The sequence below is a fragment of the Tupaia chinensis genome, unplaced genomic scaffold (assembly GCF_000334495.1).
Source record: "Tupaia chinensis unplaced genomic scaffold, TupChi_1.0 Scaffold000226_1, whole genome shotgun sequence".
Taxonomy (NCBI): Eukaryota; Metazoa; Chordata; class Mammalia; order Scandentia; family Tupaiidae; genus Tupaia; species Tupaia belangeri.
The window spans coordinates 1140466-1162794 of NW_006159701.1; the positions used below are offsets into that span (position 1 = coordinate 1140466).

The 22329-nt window shown below is 42.8% G+C and overlaps 1 protein-coding gene and 1 long non-coding RNA gene across 4 annotated transcripts in view; one reads left to right on the top strand and one right to left on the bottom strand.

Annotated features, from left to right (window-relative positions):
• MYO18B (myosin XVIIIB) overlaps positions 1-22329 on the top strand; it is a 305047-nt gene that overhangs the window by 190207 nt on the left and 92511 nt on the right. For all 3 annotated transcript variants that reach the window (XM_006147864.2, XM_006147865.1, XM_006147866.1), the window contains 2 exons: positions 1603-1707; positions 12116-12268. In XM_006147864.2, the coding sequence (XP_006147926.1) occupies positions 1603-1707; positions 12116-12268 (258 nt within the window). The remainder of the gene's footprint in view (positions 1-1602; positions 1708-12115; positions 12269-22329) is intronic.
• LOC106734810 (uncharacterized) lies at positions 863-21357 on the bottom strand. The gene is made up of 4 exons (XR_003549319.1): positions 21272-21357; positions 18681-18748; positions 16608-16680; positions 863-942 (listed from the first exon to the last, which is right to left on the bottom strand). It is a non-coding gene; the product is annotated as an uncharacterized LOC106734810 (long non-coding RNA).

Consider the following 22329-nt stretch of genomic DNA (forward strand, 5'->3'; position numbering starts at 1 on the left):
GACCCAGACCCTCCTGAGGCTTTTTCTTGGACAGATTTATAAAAGGAGAGAGTAAGGTCAGAGAAAGGTGTTTTTCTCCTTATAACAGACACCAACATTGACTTCAAATTCCAGTGACTGCTCTGTTCAGGCTATCTCCCAGCATGGCAGGAAATCAATTGTGAGTGACCAGAGTAGAAATTCTACAGCTGTGTGGGGTGGCAGAAAGAGTTGGGGCCAGAAACTCTTACTCTTGTCAACAACACTTAATTTAAGAGTATGTACTTGCGGTCCTCCTCAGGGCTTAGTTTGTCCATCTGCGAAATAGGGTCACTAAAGTCTGGTGGTGGAAATGAAAGATGAAAGGGATGAGACAACATACTCAAGAGAGGCTGGTGAGGCTGCAAAGCTATAGTAGGAGTAGTCATTCTAGAGGAGAATGTCTGTACTGGGCAATCACTGAGAAATCAAAACCCAATGTCAATTAAATGAGGTTTGGGGTGGAGGTTAAGGCACTGGATCCCACATGGCCAACTGCACAGTTTGAGTCCCAGATCTGATGGGTTGAAAATCATGCTGGTGCATGTGCATGCATGCCCCAAATCCCAAGAGGATAATGGAGGAAAAAGGATTGTGGTGTAACCATCTCCCCTACCCCTCAGGAGGGGGTTTATTTCTCACTTTTCCTCTCTCTGACTGTCCAGCAAGTGTGTGTAACCTACATTAAAAAATTCTATTAAATAAAATTTATTCTTTTTCTAAAAAATGAGGTTGTCATTATCAAATGTCTTAGACAGTTCAGACCACTATAGGAGAATACCATAGTCTGGCTTAAGCAGCAAGCATTTATTTCTCACAGTTCTGGAGACTGGGAAGCCCAGGATCAAAGTGCCAGCAGCTTTGGTGTCTGGTGAGGGTTCTCTTCCTGGCCTGTAGATGGCTGCCTCCTCATTGTAGTCTCACCTGATGGAGAGAGAGAGAGAGGAAGCAAGCTCCCTGAAGTCTTTTATAAGAATACAAATTCCACCACGAAATCTGCTCTCATGGTCTCATCTAAACCTATTTATCCTTCCTTCCCTATACCCTACCTCCAACTGCACTGAGAATTAAGGTGTCAATTTATTAATGTTGGAGGGGGAACAAACAGGCAGCCAAAAAAAAAAAAAAAAAACCAAATATTTGCCAATGCAACTTTTTTCTTTTTTTGGAACATTTTTGCTGTATCATAGTGTATTGAATAAGGGAGACAGATGCATTTTAAAATGTTGGCTGTAATGCTATCCAGAGCCTTTAAAAATCAGAGTGCCAAAACTTGTACATATTCAAGTGTTGTCTATAGCTATAGGAGGGAGATCTCCATTCTGGTGGGGACCTGGGGGAAGGGGCTTTAAAGTCAATGGCAAGGGGATCTTTTTAAGTGGTCAACTCTCCCCACCTTTGTCCAGCTCCCAAGCTTTTAGACTCCCAAGTTCTCAGTTGGAGAACTCCTCATCACCAGGGCAGTTTTTGTGGAACAAATCCACAAACTCCACATCCGCCTCATCCCAAGGGTTCTTGCATTGGGGAATTAGTCCAGATGGAGATCATTCACCCTGTGCATGCATCTGCCCTCTGTGTCCACAGCTCCGCCAGCTAGAAATGCAGCTAGAGCAAGAATATGAAGAGAAGCAGATGGTCCTTCATGAGAAGCAAGATTTGGAAGGCTTGATTGGGACCCTCTGTGATCAGGTAAGGTGGAGATCTCAGCATACGTTTGGAAGGGCATATTCCCTGCCTCTCCAGTAGAGAGGTAGATTCAGGGAAAGAACAATTAGAGGGAAATTATCCTCTCATCCTCGGGAGAAGTCAGAGAACAGACCTTTCAGCTGGTTTCTTTCTGTTTCCCCCAAGTGTCCTCTTCTCTACACTATATAGTCTTTTATTGTGTTGGTAAACAGAAATACCAGAAAGTAGATGATTTATAAAGAGTAGGGTTTTGTTTGGCTCAAAAATCCGGTGGCTGGGAACTCCAAAGGTTTGGGGCTGGTACAAGCCAGATTCTGGTTGTACAACACAATATGGCTGACAGAAATGGAGAGGATTGCGGGCACAAGCAAAGAGAGAGGGAACAGGGTTCTCACTTCCTCTGTTTGTTCCTCCCATGCCCTCAACCAACTGGATAGTGCTTTCCAATTAGGCCCCACCTCTTAAAGATCTCACCACCTCCCAAAGTCATTATACCAGAGACAAAGCTTTTAGAACATGCACCCTTGGGGGACACACCATTATCCAAACCATAGCACCCACCATCTCTGTCCATATTCACTATAAGTTTCTTCAAAGGAAACTTTTAAAGGCCTGTGAACGGCACAGTTATTGGAAGAACCTATGGGAATAAACAGTATGGACCCAGTCAGAGTGATAGATGAGGTCATCTTACCCTTCAGCAGCTGTCAGGGTAAGAGTGTAGATAGCCTTTGCTTTAATGAGATGAATGTGAATAGCTGCTGTGGTCATGGCTAGTCTCAGGAGAACAAGGCTTTTGCTAGAAGCATCCAGGCTCAGAGTGAGGCTTTAAAGTTTAGTCAGTCTACTTCTCATGGTTATGGATGAGCTAGTTACTCACTCTGAGCTTCTGGAGAGCAGAAACTTGTGTGGTTGTAGCTATCACTGTATAGCAGGGTTCTCTGCTGCAGTACTATGGCCATCTTGACTTGGGTCATTCTTTATGGTAGAAGCTGTCCTGTGCATTCCAGAATGTTAAGAAGTATCCCTAGCCTCTGCACACTAGGTGCCAGTAGCATGTCCATTGTGACAACCAGAAATATCTACACACATTGTCCAATGTTTTTTGGGGACAAAATCAACTACCCTCCCTACATAAAATAGCCAGCAGAGCTCAGAGCCAGTTTCTGATTTTACAGTTGGGAGGAATCACTCCTCTATTCCCCCAGAATTCCTTTCCCTTCCTAAGCTGCTGCTGCATCAAATCCAACAGTAGATAGACGTGCCTGTGACTTCTCTGATACTTTTTCAACTATCCTAGGAGTACATTCAATGCCTGTTAATTAGTAATGGCCTTGCTGTTAATATCCTTCCATAAAGTCACTCACTTTATTCACAAAGGAATGTGGGTTCATTTCAAATGGTTATCCAGGCCTTGAACAAAATAGGTGCTCATTAAGTATTTAAAAACACATTGATTGAATGGATTAAATAAGTGAATCCTAGAGCAGGGCCACCAAGGCTCTGGGAATAAATTGGAAGCTGAGGGAATTGATAGGAAAGCTATATAGTCTCCCTTCTCTCTGAGTTTTCTAGTTTTCCAACCAAACAATTGGGACCCTTGAGTTCGGAATAAATGAGGCTGTTTTCTTCAGCATCAACGCAGGAGGGCACGGCTCAGTACCATAATTTAGACTAATAGTTGGCAATCTTCGGGAGAAGGTTGCAGTGTGTTCAGTACAGTCTACTTGAGAAAATGAAGTAAAGACCAGACTGTGGCATGGTAGTTTAGGTGACTGGACCCCATGTGACCAACTGCATGGTTCAGTTCCTGGATCTAGAGACTTGAGAAACATGCCAGGCATGTGTACATGCATGACCAAATTCCTGAAAGGAAGGAGAGAGAGAGAGAGAGGGATTGAGGTGTGATAATACCCTTTGTGGGATGCTTTCTCACTTTCCCTTTCTCATGCTTTGTCTCTTTCTTCCTCTCCCAAGTACATGTGCCCTGAGTCAAGGAGAAAAAGGAAGAAGCAAAACATTTAAGGGACATGAAAATTGTAAATTATCTGGTGATTATAACGTATATGATAATATCTTTAACTGGACTAATATACAGTGCATTCATGCTGGGAAAATACATTTTACAAGCTGTAATAATATCCAGTGATTGAAAAAAATAAATTTTTAAAAAGAAAGAAAGAAAACAGTGGGTAATCCAGTAAAGGAAATTTTTATAAATATATTAATATAGATTTTACATGTAAAAGGAAGGTAACTTTAGAAGAATAAAATACCAGTTTGTGTTAGTCACCAAGATGCAACCTTTTAATAAATGATCGTGTTTGATGATTTTAAATGTTTTTTTGACCTTTGCAAAGCATAGAAAAGTCAGATGAATAATGTAATTGATGTTTTTGCACCAAGCACCCAGGGTTCACATAAATTAACATTTTGCCTTGTTTGATTCAGATATTTTTAAGGAAACAAAGCATTTCACAAACAGTCGGTGGCCTCTTGCTGTTCCTTCCTAATTTCACTCCACCCTCATCTTTCCTCTTTTTCCCTCTCTCCCTGGAGGAAACAGTGAACCTGAGGTTGGAGATTATAATTCCTGTGTATGTATTTAAAAAAAATTTTTTTTTCTCCCAAGGAGCACATGAGCTTGCCAGAGAGACAGAGTGAGACGGTGAGTGGGAAAGTGAGAAATCATCCCCTGAGGGATATGGCCATGTCATAATCCCCAGTCTTTCATTCTCCTCCTGGGATTTTGGGCACACATTCACACGTGCCTGGTGTGATTTTCAAACTGTCAGGTCCAGGACTCGAAACACGATTGACCATGTAGGAATCCAGTGCCTTAAGTGTTTGGCCATATGGGAATCCAGCATCTTAACTGCTATGCTATGGCTGGCCCTGTGTATGTATATTTGTATATTCAACCTTACCCACATACTGTATATAAGATTCTACCTTTTACTTTGTTTTCCTCACTGTATTTATGAGATGAATTCATAATAATACATGCAGCTCTGATTCTTCCTTGTTTTTTTTTTTGAAAATTTTCTTTATTTCATGAGAGAGAGACAGAGATGGAGAAAGAGAGATGCACCCCAGCAGGATCTTCACACTAGATCTACACCCAGCCACAGCCAGCCAGGGTGACAGGCATATGCGCGTGTGTCTGGCATGTACAGGGAGGCCTCAGGACCTTCCCATGTGGGATCAGCACAGTTTAATGGCCACAAAATACTCATTTGTTTAAATCCCATTCTTATTTTTTAAAATTAACTTTATTATTAAAAAGGAAGGGAGGGAGGGAGGGAGGGAGAGAGAGAGAGAGGGAATGAGAGAGAGAAATTAAGTCACCAGCTTTGGGTGTGAGACTCGAACCCCAGTCAGCCATGTGAGAGTCCCACGCCCTTAACCACCACACCACTTCCAGGGCCCTTTCTTCTTTTGGTGAATATTTAGTTGTTTTCAACCAACGTAAGACATAAAACTGCAGGGTATATTCTTACAAATGTCTCACCGTACATGTGGAAAAGAGATTCTCTATTGTAAGTCACTGGAAGAGGAATAGCTGGATCTTAGAAATGCACTATTTCAGAATTATTAAATATTGCCCAAATTCTTCCGTGAAATGATGTGGCCATTTCCACCATCATCAGCAGAGTCTGGGTTCTGCTTTTCCACATATCCCCATCAATGTGTGGAATTGTCAGACATTTGCGATTGCTTTCCTGGGCATTGGATATTAAGTGGTACTGTATGTCCCTCATGGCTAGTGGATTTATGCATTTTCACATATCTATTGTGATTTTTTCCTTTTGGTTTTTGCCATAGAGTGCATGTGCTTACTGGAGAGAAAAAGAGATACAGAGAAAGGGAAAGTGAGAAATTGCCCGCTGGGGGGATGGTCACACCATAATCCTTTCTCCCCTAATCTCCTTTTAGGATTGGGCCACAGGCACCAATGTGCCCAGTATGATAGTCTAGCTGCTGGTCCAGGACTCAAACTGGGGGCAGCCATGTTGGTGTCCAGTGCCTTAATCAGCATGCCACCTGCTGGCCCCATGTTTTATTTTCTTACATTATATTGCCTGCTCATAATCTTTGTCTTTTTCTCTCTATTTTCTCTCTCTCTCTCTCTTTTTTTTTTTTGTTGTTGTTGATCACTTATGATCCTTGCATAGGATGCTAATCTACTTTGAGTAAGATATTTTGCAAATATCTCCTATGCTATGGATAATCATTTTGCTTTCTATATAATGTCCTTTGCTTTATAATTGTTTTAATTTTTATTTCTTTTAAATAATTTTTTACTTTAGAATAATTTTAGATTTTCAGAAAAGTTGTGAAGCTATGCACCATACCTAATTTCTCCTATTGTTGACATCTTACATTAGTATGGTACATTTATCAGAAATAATGACTAATATTGATGCATTATAAACTAAAGTCCATGTTTTATTCCAGTTTCCTAGGTTTTTTATTAGATTTTTTAAAACTTGTCAGACTAATTTCATATTTTACATAAAGTCTTTGTCATGATACATACGATATTTTTTTCAACAGAGAACTTTACTCATTTTTTTATCTGTTCAATGTTTATTCCCTTTGCACCTCCCACTCACCCTTTACCACCCACTCTCTACCACCCACTTCCCTCCCTTACAGTCTCTGGTATCTACATTTGTCTTCTCTACTACTGTATCTTCAGATCTTTCCATTTCTGCCATAAAGTGCAGATATTCGGTACACATTGAGTGGGGATACACTGTATATCTTTCAATGTCTGGCTTACTTCACTTAATGTTAAGCCTTCTATATGAATCTATTTTGAGTCAAATGATAGGCTCTAATTTGTAAATATAGTCATATTAGTCAATCATTTAAAAATGATTTGTAATTTTACATTTTAAGATATCTTTCCTTAACTAGAATCTGTGAAGATATGGCATCATATTTTTAAGGTTCTAAAGTGTTATTTTTGTCATTTTTAGGTTTTTAATCCATCTAGATTTTATTTTGGAGTATAGTGTGAGGTAGGAAACCATTTTTTTTTCCTAATAAGGATAACCTTTGTTTCATCTCATAATAGTGTGTTTATGGGCTCTCCATTCTGTTCCATCCCTTCATTTGTTGATTCCTGCATATTTGGTCTTTTTGGAATTTATTGATTTTTAGTTTATTTTATTAAAAATATATATAAATTTACATTTATTCACTGTATATCTTTGCAGCATACAATGTAGTTTTTACCAGCATGAATACAGGGTATATTAGTCAAATCAAAGACATTACCATATACATTATCATCAACACATAACTTTTCACTTTTGTGTCTATTAAATGTTTTGCTTTCCCTGATTCCACTCTCTCTCACCCACTGATTACTTACCCACTATTACCCACCCCCTCCTACACTGTCTCTAGTATCTACAGTTACCCTCCCTGGTATTATATCTTCTAATTTTTCAGTTTTTACTATAAAGGCTGCACATATGGTTTTAATGTCTGGGTTTGGTAACTGCTAGGATGGTTTACCTTGCTTGTGTTTAAAATCACCTTGCCTTCTTGATCGTTTAATCATCTTTATCAAGATTCCAAAACCAGACCTGATGTGCTTTTCATTGGGAATACATTGATTGACTAGTCACCTAGGAACAATTGACATGTTTTATTTTGAACATTGTAACTCACTATTTTTTAATATTCCATCTAGAGACTCTTTGGGATTTTCTATATTGACAATTTTGCCATTTGAAAATAAAAATAGTTTTGGTTAAGAAAGAAAATGTTACACATTCTACCTGATATTTATTTTTCATGTCTTATTTCATTGGCTTGAACCTCCCATGTAAGACTGAATGGCAGAGGAGACATTTGACATCCTTTCCTTTTTTTTGGCCTTAACATGAGTATTTTAAAATTTCATCATGTACATATTTAAAGTATAAATCAGGCTTCTTCTTTTTGTAGTTTTCTAATATTGTAAATAATAATGCTTGATTGTTGAATAATATCTTCTACTTTTCATGTAGTTGTTAATAATCCCATGATTTGCCTCATTAATTTATTAGTGTGGTATATTATGTTTTAGATATTACAATATATTCTTATGCATTTCCTAGATAGATCATAGTCATGTGTTTTATTTATTTATTTTTTAAAGATTGACCAGAGCTTGCTGGGTTTTTTTAGAGAGAGATTTTTGCTATAGGGTACATGTATTCACCAAAGAGACAGAAACAGAAAGACAGAAAGTAAGAAATAGTCCCCCATGGGTAATGGCCATGCTGCAATCCCTTCTCCTCCATTCTCCTCTTGGGAATTTTGGGCACACTCACACACCCAGCATGAGTTCCAAGCCTTCGAGTCTAAGGCTTGAACCATAGTCAGCCACATGGGAGTCTAGTGATGTAACCATTATACCATTTGCTGATCCCTGTCATGTGTTTTTTTTTTTAAAATACACTGCCCTATTGAATTTCTAACACATTATTCAAGTGTTTTGAAACCAGACTCATGGGTAAGATTGATTTATAGTGATCTTTCCTTGTACTGAGTTTGGCCAATGTTATACTAACCTCTTAAAATGAGTTTCCAACTATTTATGAAATAATTTTTTAAAGTCCAATTAATGAGATCCATGCTTTAGTGGACTACATTTTTGCATCGTGTAATCAGCCAGCACAGTTATGCCATAGATTTTCTATGCAGCCTTCAGTAGCTCAATTCTTTATCCAAGCCTCAATTTCTCATCTGTAAAGTGACTTGATTATCTTAAAATGTGTGTGTGTGTGTGTGTGTGTGTGTGTGTGTGTGTAAATTTGGTTTTTGTTTGTTTGTTTTTAGTTTTTGACATAGGGTTTGTGTGCTCAACAGAGAGAGACAGATAGGAAAAGTGAGAAATCACCTTCTCAGGGGACATGACCATGCAGCAATCCATTTTCCTCCATTCTCTACTTGTGGGATTTTGGACATGCATGCACATGTGCCCTGCATGATTTTCAAGCTGCCGGGTCTAGGACTTGAACCACAGTTGATCCTGTAGGAGTCCAGCGCCTCAACCACCATGCCACCTGCTGGCCCCTACAGATTATATTTGAATAGTACTTGAAGAGTCCTTTGACCATAGACATTTAACAGCCTCCCCCAGAGGACTTGTCTTTATGGTAAATGATGAAGCAATTGAGGTTTGAAAATGGCTTCCCACAACAACACTAAACATCATTTAGATTTATTGGTTAATTATTTAACCTCTTTATCCAAGTTTGAATCTTTGTGCTACAAAATGGGAACTTGCACAACGACATCTATCTCCCATTAACCTAATGAGGTATTTTCCCCCGTTCCTCTCCTGTAGCAATTCATTATGAAGAGAGGATGACTTGGTCTGAGATCTTGTGAATTTTGCATGCAATGCTCCCTCTGTGAGAGAAATGGTGCCAGCACTTTCAGGGGTTTTCTGGCAGTGTATGTGGTAGGATCTGAGCTGTCCCTGTGGAGGGATCAATGCCAGTGTCAGAGACTGTCCCTGATGCCACCTTTCCCCACAGGGAATTAAAGGCACTTTAGGATGTGTGCAGGGTAAATGCAGACACAAAAATAAGAACTGCATGAAGAAGTCTGTGTAAGTGCAATTGTTGTACAAATATGAGCTCTAAGATGAGTCCCTCTGGGTTCAGGTGCATTGTGGGACAGTGGTTAGAGACTTACACTCAAATGCTGAGCTGCCTGAGTTCAAATCCCTGCATAGCCATTTAGTGGCAGTGCAACCCTGGGCAGATCAAGATCCCCCTTAGTAGCAGTTCTGGCAGCTGCACTTCCATTTCTCCATGACAGTGCATGTTTTGTCTGGAGTAACTTTTCCCATGTTGTAGGCCTGCCCCGATCCCAGGATTTCATGCCATCATGCCAACCTCCCAGGAGTGCACATATCAATTGCTTTTTGCTTCTCTGTCTTTGCTCATATGGTGCCTTCTACCTTCTTCCTATCCCTCTCCCACTGGGGGGAGTAGCTGGGTCCTCCTCCCCAGCTCATGCCAGACTGAGTTGTGTAATGCCCCTCTGCACCTTCACAAGACCTATTGAAGCAGCAAAACATACCTCTCTAATGATAGATTACTAGAACAACCTCTTTCCGCCAGGAAAGCTGAGTTTATTTCCCAACACTGCTTTTTTACCAGCGGTGTGATCTTGAGCAAGTCATGTCACCTCTGTAAGCATCAGTTTTATCACCTGTAAAGTGAGAGGGATAACACTGCACACCTCAGAGATTCATCATGACTGCGTGTGTTAATATACACAGTGTTTAGAATACTATACGACACTTAGGACATTATCTGTAAATGTGATTACTACTCTTATAAAGGTCATAATAATAATGCCTATTTTTAAGAGATTGTCACAGGAGTTAAAGGCAATAGCATGTGACAAAAGACCTGGCCTAATGCCCAGCCCTCAGAAAAAAAAATGAGGTGTACGTTCTCCATTTTAAACTTACCAACGTGATACGTCTCAGGAAAAACGAAGCTATATTCTAAGAACCAACTCATTTTTCAAAGAGTTCAAAACCAGCAGTAGAGAAAATAGTGATACAAAATCTAGAGAAACATATTCCAGGTCATCAGACAGTACTCATAATCCTTTATATTTGTAAAACACTTGACAGCATACAAAGTGCTTAGCGATCCATGATCACATCTGATCCTTGTCTGATCTCAGCCGGGAGAACAGGGACTTTTTTTTTTTTTTTTTTTTTTTTACCATCTCTTTTTATAGACAAGGAAACTCAGGTTCAGAGAGGTGTAAAGACTCAGCCCAGGTTCTCACTGCCAGAAAATGGCGAGTCAGGGTTGCAAGCCTGGGCCAGCTCTTTCTCAAATCCATGTTCTTCCTAAAATATTCCTGGACATTCTGGGTGTCTCATAAATTAGTTAGCATTTGGCACAGAAGCACAGATTTCAGATGTACAGAAAATAAGTCCCCATGTTAAAGCATTTGCGCTCCAGTTTTGAAAAAACACTCTCCATTTGTTTGATGGTCCCACATTCTTTCCTCTGGTCTCCTAAAGAGTCTATCCAAGAAAAGGTTGCTAGTTTCTTTCAGGGATGCTAAGCCTCTATACATTTCCCCTCTCTTTCCTTTTCCTTTCTTTTTTTCTCCTTTCTTTTTTCTTTTCTTTTCCTTTTTTTTTTTTCTCTTTCTTTTTTTCTTTTTTGTTTTGCAATAGGGCACATGCACCACTTGCTGGAGAGAGACAGAGAGAGACATTCAGTGAGAAGGAAAATGAGAAATCACTCCCTAGGAGGGATGGCCGTGCCACAATCCCTTCTCCTCCATTCTCTCATGATTTGGGGCACGTACGCACATGTGTCCAGCAGGGTTTATAAGCTTTCGGGTCTGGGACTCAAACCACAGTTGGCTATGTGGGAGTCCAGCGCCTCCACTGCCATGCCACCTGCTGACCCCTAGTCAGCACTATTTCTAGAGGAGCCTGGGTGCTGCTGGAATTTCATATGGGGCTCTGGTATAATTCTATACCTCCTCTGCTTCATGCTAGCCTTTATCTTTGACTACTGGGAGTTGTCAAGGAGTCTAAAGGTGGCCCTTCCAGTGCTGAGTCCAGGATGTGGCTCCTTCAGGACCCACTTGACAACTGTCCCCTGCAAACTGAGGATTTAGGGAGAAGGAATGTGCTAACCTCTGGGAAAGTTCTTCTGCTGAAAATCGTCTTCTCTGCCTGTCTTTAGACTTGACAGAGGGGACTGGCCCAAGGAACAAAAGCCAAAATCTTGATTTAGAACTTCCAAGGGGACAGATTTCCTGCTTACTGACATATGTGCAGAGAGGCAAACTGTGTCCCACATGTACAGCCTAAAGTGTAACATATGTGTAGAAAAACACACCATAGCATAGCCCAGTGAATTTTCATAAACACATCAAACACCACCCCAGCTCAATACCATTCATCACCCCCAGAAATCCCCTATTATTCCTTGTCTTGTCACTGCCTACCGATGGCTGTCCTGGTTTCTATCAGCAGCATCTGGTCAGGGGCAGAGGGTCTCACCTGGCACGTGCACTCTTATGAGATGAAGTCACACTTAGTTGCACTAGATAAAATGGAATGGCTTTGGATCCCTACAGACTATGACAACAGAAATGACAGCAATTTATATGTATTGTACATTTACTCTGTGTCGAGCATGAGGCTAAGCCAGTATTTAATTTTCACAGCAGCCTGTGTTGATGCCTGTTCCACTTTGTAGATGAGAAAACTGAAGCTCAGGGAGGAGAAGGGTCTTGCCCAAGTGGGAAGTGGCAGAAACAGGATTCAAACCCATGCATCCTTATTCCAGAGAACTTGGATCATGGCCACTGCTTTGCCATCTAGGCTCATGGGCCTTCCTTTGACTTCCAGATTGGCCATCGGGACTTTGATGTAGAGAAGCGTCTCCGGAGGGACCTCAGGAGGACCCATGCACTCTTGTCAGATGTGCAGCTCCTGCTGGGGACCATGGAGGACAGCAAGACATCAGTCAGCAAGGAGGAACTGGAGAAAGTGCACAGCCAGGTGAGCGCTGCGGGGCCACTCAAGAACTGGCCTTGGGGGGATGCTGCAACTGGGGTAGAATGGCTCTCTCTCTCATAGGTATAAGTGAGGCCATGGCACCATCTCCCAACTTCCACAGACTTGCAGTGATATGAGGCCATTGTGGGGCTGGGAGGGTCACATGGTAGCAGGTAAGGAAGAGGGGTCCAAGGAGGGGCTTTGTCTCTTCTGCAGAGCTGAGACAGAATCCTTTTTAAAATTTTTTCCCATTTAAAAAAAATTATAATTTCTTATTTACATTTGATCATTGCATATCTCTTTAGCATGCAATGTAGTTTTTCAAAGTATGCATGCACTATGTGACAATCAAATCAAGGATATGACCATGCCATATAGTAATACATCATTTTCAATAGAGAACTTTACACTCTTGTGTCTGTTAAATGTTTCTTCCCTTGAAGTCCTGGACCAGAATGGCCAAGTACTGTGGTTGTCTGTGTGTGTGTGTGTGTACCACCAGGACCGAGTATCAAACAGCTAGAGATAGTGCTAATGATGCAAAGCCAACTTCTAACAACAGCAGCAATGACAAGTAATGGCCATTTGACTGCTATTTGTAATTCCTTTTTAAAAAATTTAATTTTTTTTTTTTTACGTTTAATCACTGTACATCCTCACAGCATACATAATGATTCTTCCCAACATGGGTACAATGCATTACCATACACATTATCATCAATGGATACCTTTTCATTTTTGTATTTATTAGATGTTCTTTCTTCCTCTGATTCCCTCCTCCCACCCCCCACTACCCACCCACTCCTATACTGTTTCTAGTATCTACAGTCTCTGTCTCCCAACCCTGTTAAACCTTCCATTCCAGTCTTTAATTTTCTGCCACAGAGTGAAGACATTCAGTATATATTAAGTGGGGACATACAATGCCTCTCTTTCATAGTCTGGCTTGCTTCATTTAACATTAATCCTCCATATTTGTCTACTTGGTATCAAACATCAGGGTCTCATTGTTCTTTATGGCTGAGCGATATTCCGTAGAGAATACATACATTTCTTTCAATCCGTTCGTCTACTCTTGGACATTTGGGTTGATTCCATGTCTTAGCAATTGTGAATAATGGTACAATAAACATAAATATGCAGGAGATTTTCCAACTTTGTGTAGTCCTATTCTTTGGGTAGATACCTAGGAGTGGAATTACAGGGTCATAAGGTAGTTCTATTAGTAGGTTTTTGAGGAACCACCATATTGTTCTCCATAGTGGTTGTACTAATTTACATTCTCATCAACCATGTAAGAGGATTCTCTTTTCATCACAGCCTCACCAAAACTTACTATTGATATTATTACTATTTTTTTTATCTTAACCATTCTGACTGTGGTTTATTGGTATCTGACTGTGGTTTTGATTTGCATTTTCCTTATGAAAAGAGATATTGAACATTTTTTATATGCTTTTGGCCATCTTTATTTAGAATTCTAATGAGGTTGATCAAATTACTAGCAGAACCAGGATTCAAACTCAGGTCTTCTGGCTTCACCATCTCTGACTGCCTCAAAGTGAGACTGGGATAACAGTGTGTGAGGGCAGTTGGAGGTGAGGCCATGGCAGGAGCTGGGCACCTCAGGAGGCATGGTGAGTCTGGGCTATGTCAGCAGTATTGTAGCCCAGGGTGGCCAGCATTGAGAGATGTGAGTGTATTCCTTATGGTGGTGTGAGCCTTGGGGTGTGAAATCCAGAGCCAGTTGTTGTAGGAAGGTGCTTAGGCTTTGCCACCAGTCCCTGTGGGGAGCTGCAAATACCCAGAATGGTGTAGACTCTTCCCCTACTGGGAGTGTTTTCATGCATTTGAGGTTCCCCTCTAAATCACACACCTCCCTTAGATAAGGTATTCTCCCTGAGCCCAGGTGCCTTCAATGCCTCACTGTCTTGAAATATTGCCAGCCTGTCTTTCTCTTTCTTTGGTTTCTTATATGATCTCAGCCATGCCACATTCTTCAAAGAATATCCCCCAAAATCTCAGACAGGTAATCTGCAATTCTTAGACTGACTCTTCAACAAAACTGTAAGCTTCCTGAAGGCAGAAACTGTTTCATTCATCTCTGATTTTAGCTGCCCAGCCCTTTGCACATAACAAATCTAATTCTGCTGAATTTATCTATTGGCTTCTTCCCCTTCATGTTATCAATGAGGAAACTGAGGGTCAGAGAGGCCCAAGGTGACATAGCCAATCAGACAGAACTAGGCCTGGAACCCATGATTTCTGACCCCAAACCTGTTGCTCTTCTCTCTTCCTTCTGGAGGAATGACTCACGATGGCCAGCAGGTCCCAAGGAAGACAGCGGGAGGCAGCAGAGTATTGTACCAGGTGCTAGGAGCTGAGATCTCAGGGCACCTACACCTTCTAGTCTCTGGTGGCAGTTTTTATGTGTAGAATGAAACTTCAGGTAGAACTTATGAATCTAACTAAGGACTTAAAAACAAATAAACAAACAAACAAAGCAAAACAAAACAAAACCTAGGCCCAGCCTGGTAGTGCAGTCTGTAGCAAACCGAATGGAAGTGCTGGAAGCCATGTGGCAGACGGTGGATTTGTATTCCTAGTGGGTCTGAAAACACACCAGGTACATGCACGCATGCCCGAGATTCTGACAAGCTGGAGGGCTGGAAAAGGGAGATTCTGGCATAGGGAGACCATGTTGAGAGTCCTTCCTTTTCTCTCTTTCTCGTTTGTGTGTCCATGTGCTCATGTTTTCTATCATATCTATATCATAAACTGGGGTGGGAGAGGGCTTTAGAAAGGAAGCACAACACCTGAAATCAGATAGTTTCTCCATTCATCCCCTCTTCCTGTTCTGGAATCCACCTGGGCATGATGCTGCACGTGGCCATCATGTCTGTCCATTCTCCTTGGTCAGGGACAGTTTCTCAATCTTACTCTCTTTCGCACCTTGACAGTTTTCTCAGGTATCCTGTAGGACACCCCTAATCTAAATTTGTTTGATGGTTTTATGATTAGACCACAGTTATGGGCTTTGGGTAAGAACAACATGTAATCCAGGTGTTGTTAGCTGGAGGATGCTTAAGGACAATTCCACCTTGAGAATTCTCTGATTCTTAGCTGTCTCCCTTACCAAATCATTCTTTTAGGGAAACCAACCATCCTGGCTTCTCCAACAACTTTCCTGGTTGTTGCCTTGGAAAGTCGAACATCCTAGGTAAACTCTCAGTCCTAGGCAAACCAAGTTAGCCGGTCTATTCTCTTCAAAGCCACATCAGAAACCCAGGGTCGATTGTACTTGAACACATCCCCTCACTCAATCCTCATGAACCCACAGGGGAGGAGAGATGGTATTGTGGTCATTTTACAGATGGGAAATTTTGTTCAGAGGAGGTAATCCATCTTCCTAAGGTAATGCAGCAGCAGGTGGGTGGCAGAGACAGGATTCAAATCCAGAGACTGGGATTCTAAGTGAAGGATCTGGGGATTCTTCTGCCTCATCTAGCATCTTCCTGCCTGTTCAACTGACCAGGTTGAGTAGGGCCCCTTGAGTCTCTGGGCTTACCTTAGATAGGCAGAACTGACTGGGCCCTTGGACAGGGGCCGGACAGTTCAGGTTCACACGGCCCCATTGGTAGAGGGCCATGTGCCTGGCTATCTTCCTTCAAAACACTCCTGATGCCTGAGCATCTAACTAAACCTTCTCTCGCCCCTCCCCAACAGGTGAATATTCTTGAAAAGAACCACAGTGGTTGTGCTGCTGCTTCTTTCTTTCCTTTTTTTTTTTTTTAGTGCACATGAGAATTCTCCCTCTGCAGGGTTAAAATGTGTGCTCTTGGGAAATAGTGGTATTTAATGAAGGCGCCTTCAGCTGAATCAAAGAGCCTCATTCTTTTGAAAGTCCTTCTTCCCCATCTCTGCATCCGGCTCCTATCAAAAGGAATCCACAGCCTTGGCTTGCCGTTGCTGTTGTCATGGAAATCGTTATAAGGATGGGATCGCGTGGACCAGAGGTCAGGATACAGTTGCTGTGGCTCCCAGCACACGTGTCCCGGATGGCAGAGTCGGAACTAATCAAATGAAGCAGCTATGACATTGGGCATTGCTGCATCTCCTCTGTGCTGTACAGTATTCGTCCTTGGCCTGCAGGCTCCAGGGACAGAGGCAGGGCGAGCAGACAGGAGGGGGAAGGGAGCGAGAGCTGACTTCGCCACTGGCTGCTTCCTACATGCTGTGACCAGTGCCGAGCAATCCCATTCATTCAGCCATTGAGCACTTACTCAGCACCTACAGTGCTAGGTGGAAACATGATGGTTAGTAAGACAGGCATGGTACTCACCCTCTTGGCACTTGCATCTGATGGAAAAGAAGACAGGCAAACAATGATACAAACAAGTGGGCTGATCCCACACCTGAATTGGGGTGAGAAAGGAAATAAGCATTGTGTCAGCATAGGGAAAGGCAAGGGAGGATCCCCTTTAACTTGGGCAGTCGGCTGAACTACTCTGGGGAACGGAGAAGCGGCCAGAGACCAGAACATACAAGGTCTACAAGGCTTGTTTTTTTTTTTTTGGTTGTTGTTGTTTTAAGATTTTGTTCATGATAAGAGTGTGTGTGTCCCCACATGTTTCCAGGCTTACTGGACCTGGGACCTGAATCTCAGTCAACATGTGGTTTCCAGTTCCAACAATACATTATGTTACTGACTGGGCCACAGAGACTGGGCCTGGGTGTGTGTGTGTGTGTATTTATTTATTTATTCCATGAGCAGAGAGAGAGTGATAGAGACAGAGAGACAGCACCACCGACAGGATCTCAAACCACAGTCTTCCCTGCCCAGCTGCAGCCAGCCCCAGATCATGGGTACGCCCATGGCTAAAGTACTCAGGTTTCTGGATGTGAACCTGGAACTTTCCCACGTGGGTCAGCCCCAGTGTCGTGTTTTACAGTCCAGTCTGTGGAAGTTTTGGGGGAGATACTGAGCCGTGACAGAATCTCATTCATATTTTAGACAATTGCTCTTTTGGGTGGAGAATTGATTGTGGAGGGGATGAGGGAGTACCCTTAGGAGACCTATGCGCCTTTCTAAGTCACTAGAAATAGTCACTTGAGTGAGAAGGGTATTGCTAGAGATGATGAAAAGGGAGAAACTCGGGGGCTGCTTGGAATTGACGACACTTGCAGATAAGGTTCTATTGACAACAATAAGTGTGCCGTAACTCTAGGAGGCAGGTACTCCTGTTTCAGGCCCATCTGCTAATGGGGAAACAGCCTCTGAGAGGTTGAGTAACTTAACCCATAGCACACAGCAATGTGCTTTTGAAAGCTGTCAATGCCAACTGGTGGGATTCCAGTCCCCAGCTACAACTCTGGAGCCTAGATATTCAAACATTCAGCTTTACCAGTAGCTTAGAGGTTCCCTGAGAGCAAGTCTTCCTTCCATATAGGCAGGCACTGTCTCCTGCCCATCACCCTGCCATCCAGAATACTAAAAGAATCCTTTGGCTCTTTCTACACTGTTTCTCTCCATTGGGAGGCCTGGATCTATTCCAGTTAACATCTGAAGCTTAAGACTCCTGCTGAAACGGAGGACCCAAGGAGACAATATAGAAGTATACTTTTTGAGTTCAAATCCTGGACCTGCTGCTTAACTGGCTGTAAGATCTTAGACAAGTTACCCCACCTTTCATAGACTTCGTTTTTTGTTTTTTTGTTTATCACCCAATAAAGGGGCATGATAATACCAAGCATTTGGGTTGGTGTGAAGAACACAAAACCATGGATTTGAAAGGACTCTAAATCAAAAACCTTAGGAGAGAGATTTAAAAATATAGTGCCCCCTTCCCCAGTGGCTCTCTCATGGAAGATTGGTTTCTGGGCACTTTATGAAACCTCATGGAACAGGTAGGTAAGGCGAGGCGTGGGGTCCACCTAGACACCTGTTGTTTGTGAGCCAATTACTAATTAATTCCCATGGAATGTTTCCATTGGAAACAAACTAATCTGGAGACAGAAGCAATTCCAACAACCTAGATATATAATTGAGATAATCGCTGTGCATAAATCACATCTGTGAGTAGCAGATGCTGGCACCTGGCCCCAAGGAGAAAGTGGAAAATGATGTCTGCTCTAGGGCAGTGGTTGCTTTGCTTTGCCTTCCCCCCCCCACTCCCTCTCATTTGATTCATGCCTTTGACCTTTGTCTCTTCCCCAAAGGAAATATGTTATTTGCTCTTTGCTAAATAGAGAAGGGTTTGCACTGAACTCTTTAGCTGTTTGTTTAATGTGTGCTGGGGACTGTATTCACCCCTTCCTGCCAAGAACAAAGCTGTCTCCACATCCCAGTCCTCATACCTCCCAGATAGCTCTAAAATCCATCCCCACCTCACTCCTCGTTCTTACTACACACCACCTGCATCTCTCACTTGATGTCTCTCGGGTCTGCTGACCTCCAGTTTGTCCAAGCTATCTTCTTGTCACCTGCTCAGGGAGAGCATTTTAAACTGTAAATATGATCATGGCCATTTGTATTGAAGACCCAGTCATTTCCCACTGTGCTCGTCCCAAAGCCCAGGTCCTTTATCTCGACCTACAAGGTCACACCATCCCGCTTCCACCCTCCAACTTCCACAAGCGTGGTGTCCCCAACACATGTTCTCACCTCTTCACCTTTGCCTGAATTGTGTCCTCCCCAGGGCTCTGGCTTTATCTCTCAGACCGCTCTTGGCCTATGTATCCCCTGAACTTGAGTTTGGGCATCTTTTCTTGGGTCATCTCTGACTCCCTGAGGTGGGTGAGGGTCCCATTTCTCTTTTTCACAGTCTCCCGAATGTACCTCTGGATTAGTATTTATCTTTTTCTTGTAATCACCCCCTTGTTTTCCTTATTTTCTTTCTAACTTCTTAAAGGTAGGGACTGGAATGAGTAGACACATTAAAACATATAACCCAAGTTACAAAGGCAATTAGAAGTTGAGCTAGGATTTGAACTCAAGGAGTCTGACTCCAGCACCCCAAAGTTTAACCAGTATTGTATACTCCTGCTGCTTTCTCTGGGAAATCACATCTCTCCCAGACCCCTGAGTGTTCCTGTAGGTCCCTCCCCTTGGGGATTCTGGCTCCCCTTCAGTGTTCACTCAGGTGGGGAAATTAGGCCTGGTCTTACCCACCGTGGACGCCCAGCCACACTTAGCTAATGGTTCGAGGTCCCTCATTAGTGCCCGGAAGACTGATAACTCCAGATTCGTCCCCAGTGCACTTAATTAGGACATTTATCACCATGTGTCACCCAGGCTTCCACCAGACATTGGAAATAATTAGTAAGCTCTGGCAAGATGACCCTGTTGGGAGTCTTTTGTGTGAGTTGGCACCCTGGGAACATTCTTCCCCATCCAGGAACCACAGAACAGGTGGCCTTGCTCCATGTTTTATTTGAAGAGACTTTCTTTTTTTTCTTTCTTTCTTTCTTTTTTTCTTTTTTAAAAAGAGATTATATTGGAGTGAATTGATTCAATATTAACATAACCTTCTGTCAGAGGAGATAAAGACCAAATTATAATTGGTTAAAATCACGGTTATCTCAGGCCTGTTTGGCCCACAAATATTGACACTTTCATGGCTATGATGAATAAGTGGGAAGAAACTGGTTTCATCCCAGATTAGATGTGCCATTGTCTCCCCCAAAGGACCTCTTACCACTTAGCCATAGAGGGCCAGGCTCCCCAGCAGCTCAGAGGCCCATGAGGGTGATAGTAACTGACTTGATAGCAACTTGGAGCCATCTATGACCCCCTGGGTGGGGCGGCACCCTCCAAGGATGAGGGGAGGACTGTGGGCAAGACCCTCCCCTATAGGAGGAAGTGGGCCCATGCGTGTGCACACAAAGTATGGAAGTGTGTACTATGAAAAGAATGGTGCTCTAAAACTCAATGCAAATTGTTTTGCATCTGGGCCCACAGATGGCATAGTAGTTGAGGCACTGGATTCTCACATGACTGACCACGGTTCAAGTCCTGGGTCCAGTGGCTTGAAACTCACTCCAAGCACATGTACATGCATGCCCAGGATCCCAGGAAGAGAATAGAAAAGAAAGAATTGCAGTGTGGTCATCTTCCCTAGGGGTTGATTTCTCAATTTCTCTCTCACTGTCTTCTCTTTCTCCAGTGAGCACCCACTACCTAAAGCAAAAACCTCTAAAAAGAAAATAAAAATTGCACCAAGAAAAACTAATATTGGATCATTGGAAAAATCTTGCATTTTGCATGATGCATTTTTGCATCATGTCTTGGTACGTCATGACTTTCCTGACCTAATACTTAATTTCCACTTCTCCACAAATGTTTGATGTCCCCTTGCATATTTGATTTTGCCTCTTGACCTGCAAATCTAAAATATCTACTATCTGGCCTTGAAGAAGTGTTTAGTTACCTGATCTCATCTGCTGACAATTCTAATTTTGCCAATTGCCCCATTTACAGCCTTTATAGCAATTTCTCTCCCGATTCAGGATCTAACCCAGATGCAAAACTGCTTACATCCCATTTTTGTGATGTAAGATTTCCTCAGTCTTTCTTTTCTTATCTTTCCTTTTTTAATTGCCAGAGGATGAGTACGAGAGAGAGAGAGAGAGAGAGAATGCACATCACAGTGGGCCAAGGCCATGCCACAATCCCTTCTCCATTTCTCCATCCTGTTGGGATTTAGGGCTCATACACAAATCACAGTTAGCCATGCAGAATCCTTGATGTCCCAACCCAGAGCTGGTCTTGGGACACAGCCCTTCCCTCCAATTTGCCACCAGTCCCTGTTAAATCATTCCATCTCTGGGGCTTCTGAGTTTTCTTTTGTAAAGTGAGGAAGATTTGAGCTACATTGGTGGTTTTCAGGCTTGCATGTGTGTCTGTGCATTTGCACTCAACACGTGTTTTCTTTTTTAGCAAAAGAAGTAGGAAATAGCATTAGGATACCCTCTGGCCTGTCTGGTCATCCCCCGTGCCCGACTCACAGGTCTTCCCTGGTCTATCCTCAAGTGCTTCCTTCACACTCTCAAAACAGGGACCAGCTCAGGTGTCTGGGGTTTGATGAACAAGGCTGTGGTCACCCTCCAGATCCAGGTCACTTCCTCCTACAGGGGAGGGTCCTGCCCGCAGCCCCGCCCCTCATTGTCCTGTGGAGTGAGCTGGTTGTGTTGGCACAGGCTGGGAAGAGCCTGCATGGCAGTGGCTGCCTCGTGAGGGGTTGATCAGTCCCCGTGCAGCCAATCTGGGGCTGCAGTTACGGTCAGGCTTCAGAGTCAGATGCCCTGGCTGACCAGGGTGGGCCCGCTGGCACCGCTGAGCTGTTATCACTGCTTTTGTCTCCCAGTGCAGGTGCATTGAGTCCCTACTGTGTGGGGACCCAGAGCTGAGCAAGACCCTGAGGCCCTCTGGGAGCCGGCTGTGCAGGAGGAAAACAGACAGGGAGGCACAGTCACTGTGCTGTTTAGGGGAACAACGGGGTGCTAGAATCGAACAAAAGAGGGGTCTTGGATGATATGATGAGACAGGGAGGCTCTTTTATATCCATTTTTCTATTTTATTTTTCCGCTCTCTCTTTGGAGCACCTATGTGTTCCAAATTCATCGTCCCGGATTGAGGGGAGGAGGGCAGGAAGTTTTTGAAGTCTTTTATTATAGAGGATTGAGCAGTCCTTAGATCCTATAATACAAAAAGGAATTAGGGGGGCTCTTGACTCCTCAAAGAAACAAAAGTAAGACAAGTGAAAGAAAACCTGCTTTACCCAGTAGGTGATGAGCACTTGCCACAGGGCTCGCAAGAACAAGCTGTGCATTTGAAAGAGATCTCAGGCAGGTCCCTGCTCCTTCACCATTTCTCAGCTGTGTGACCTTGGCTAGTTAACTCCTCTCTCTGGGCCTTGATTTCCTCATCTATAAAATTCAGGTGAAAACCCCTGTATCATAGAGATGCTACATGTGATAAACTAACTATACATGTGTCTAATTCAGCTTAGGCTGCCGTAACATCATCCCATAGACCGCGGAGCTTCCACAGTAGACATTTATTT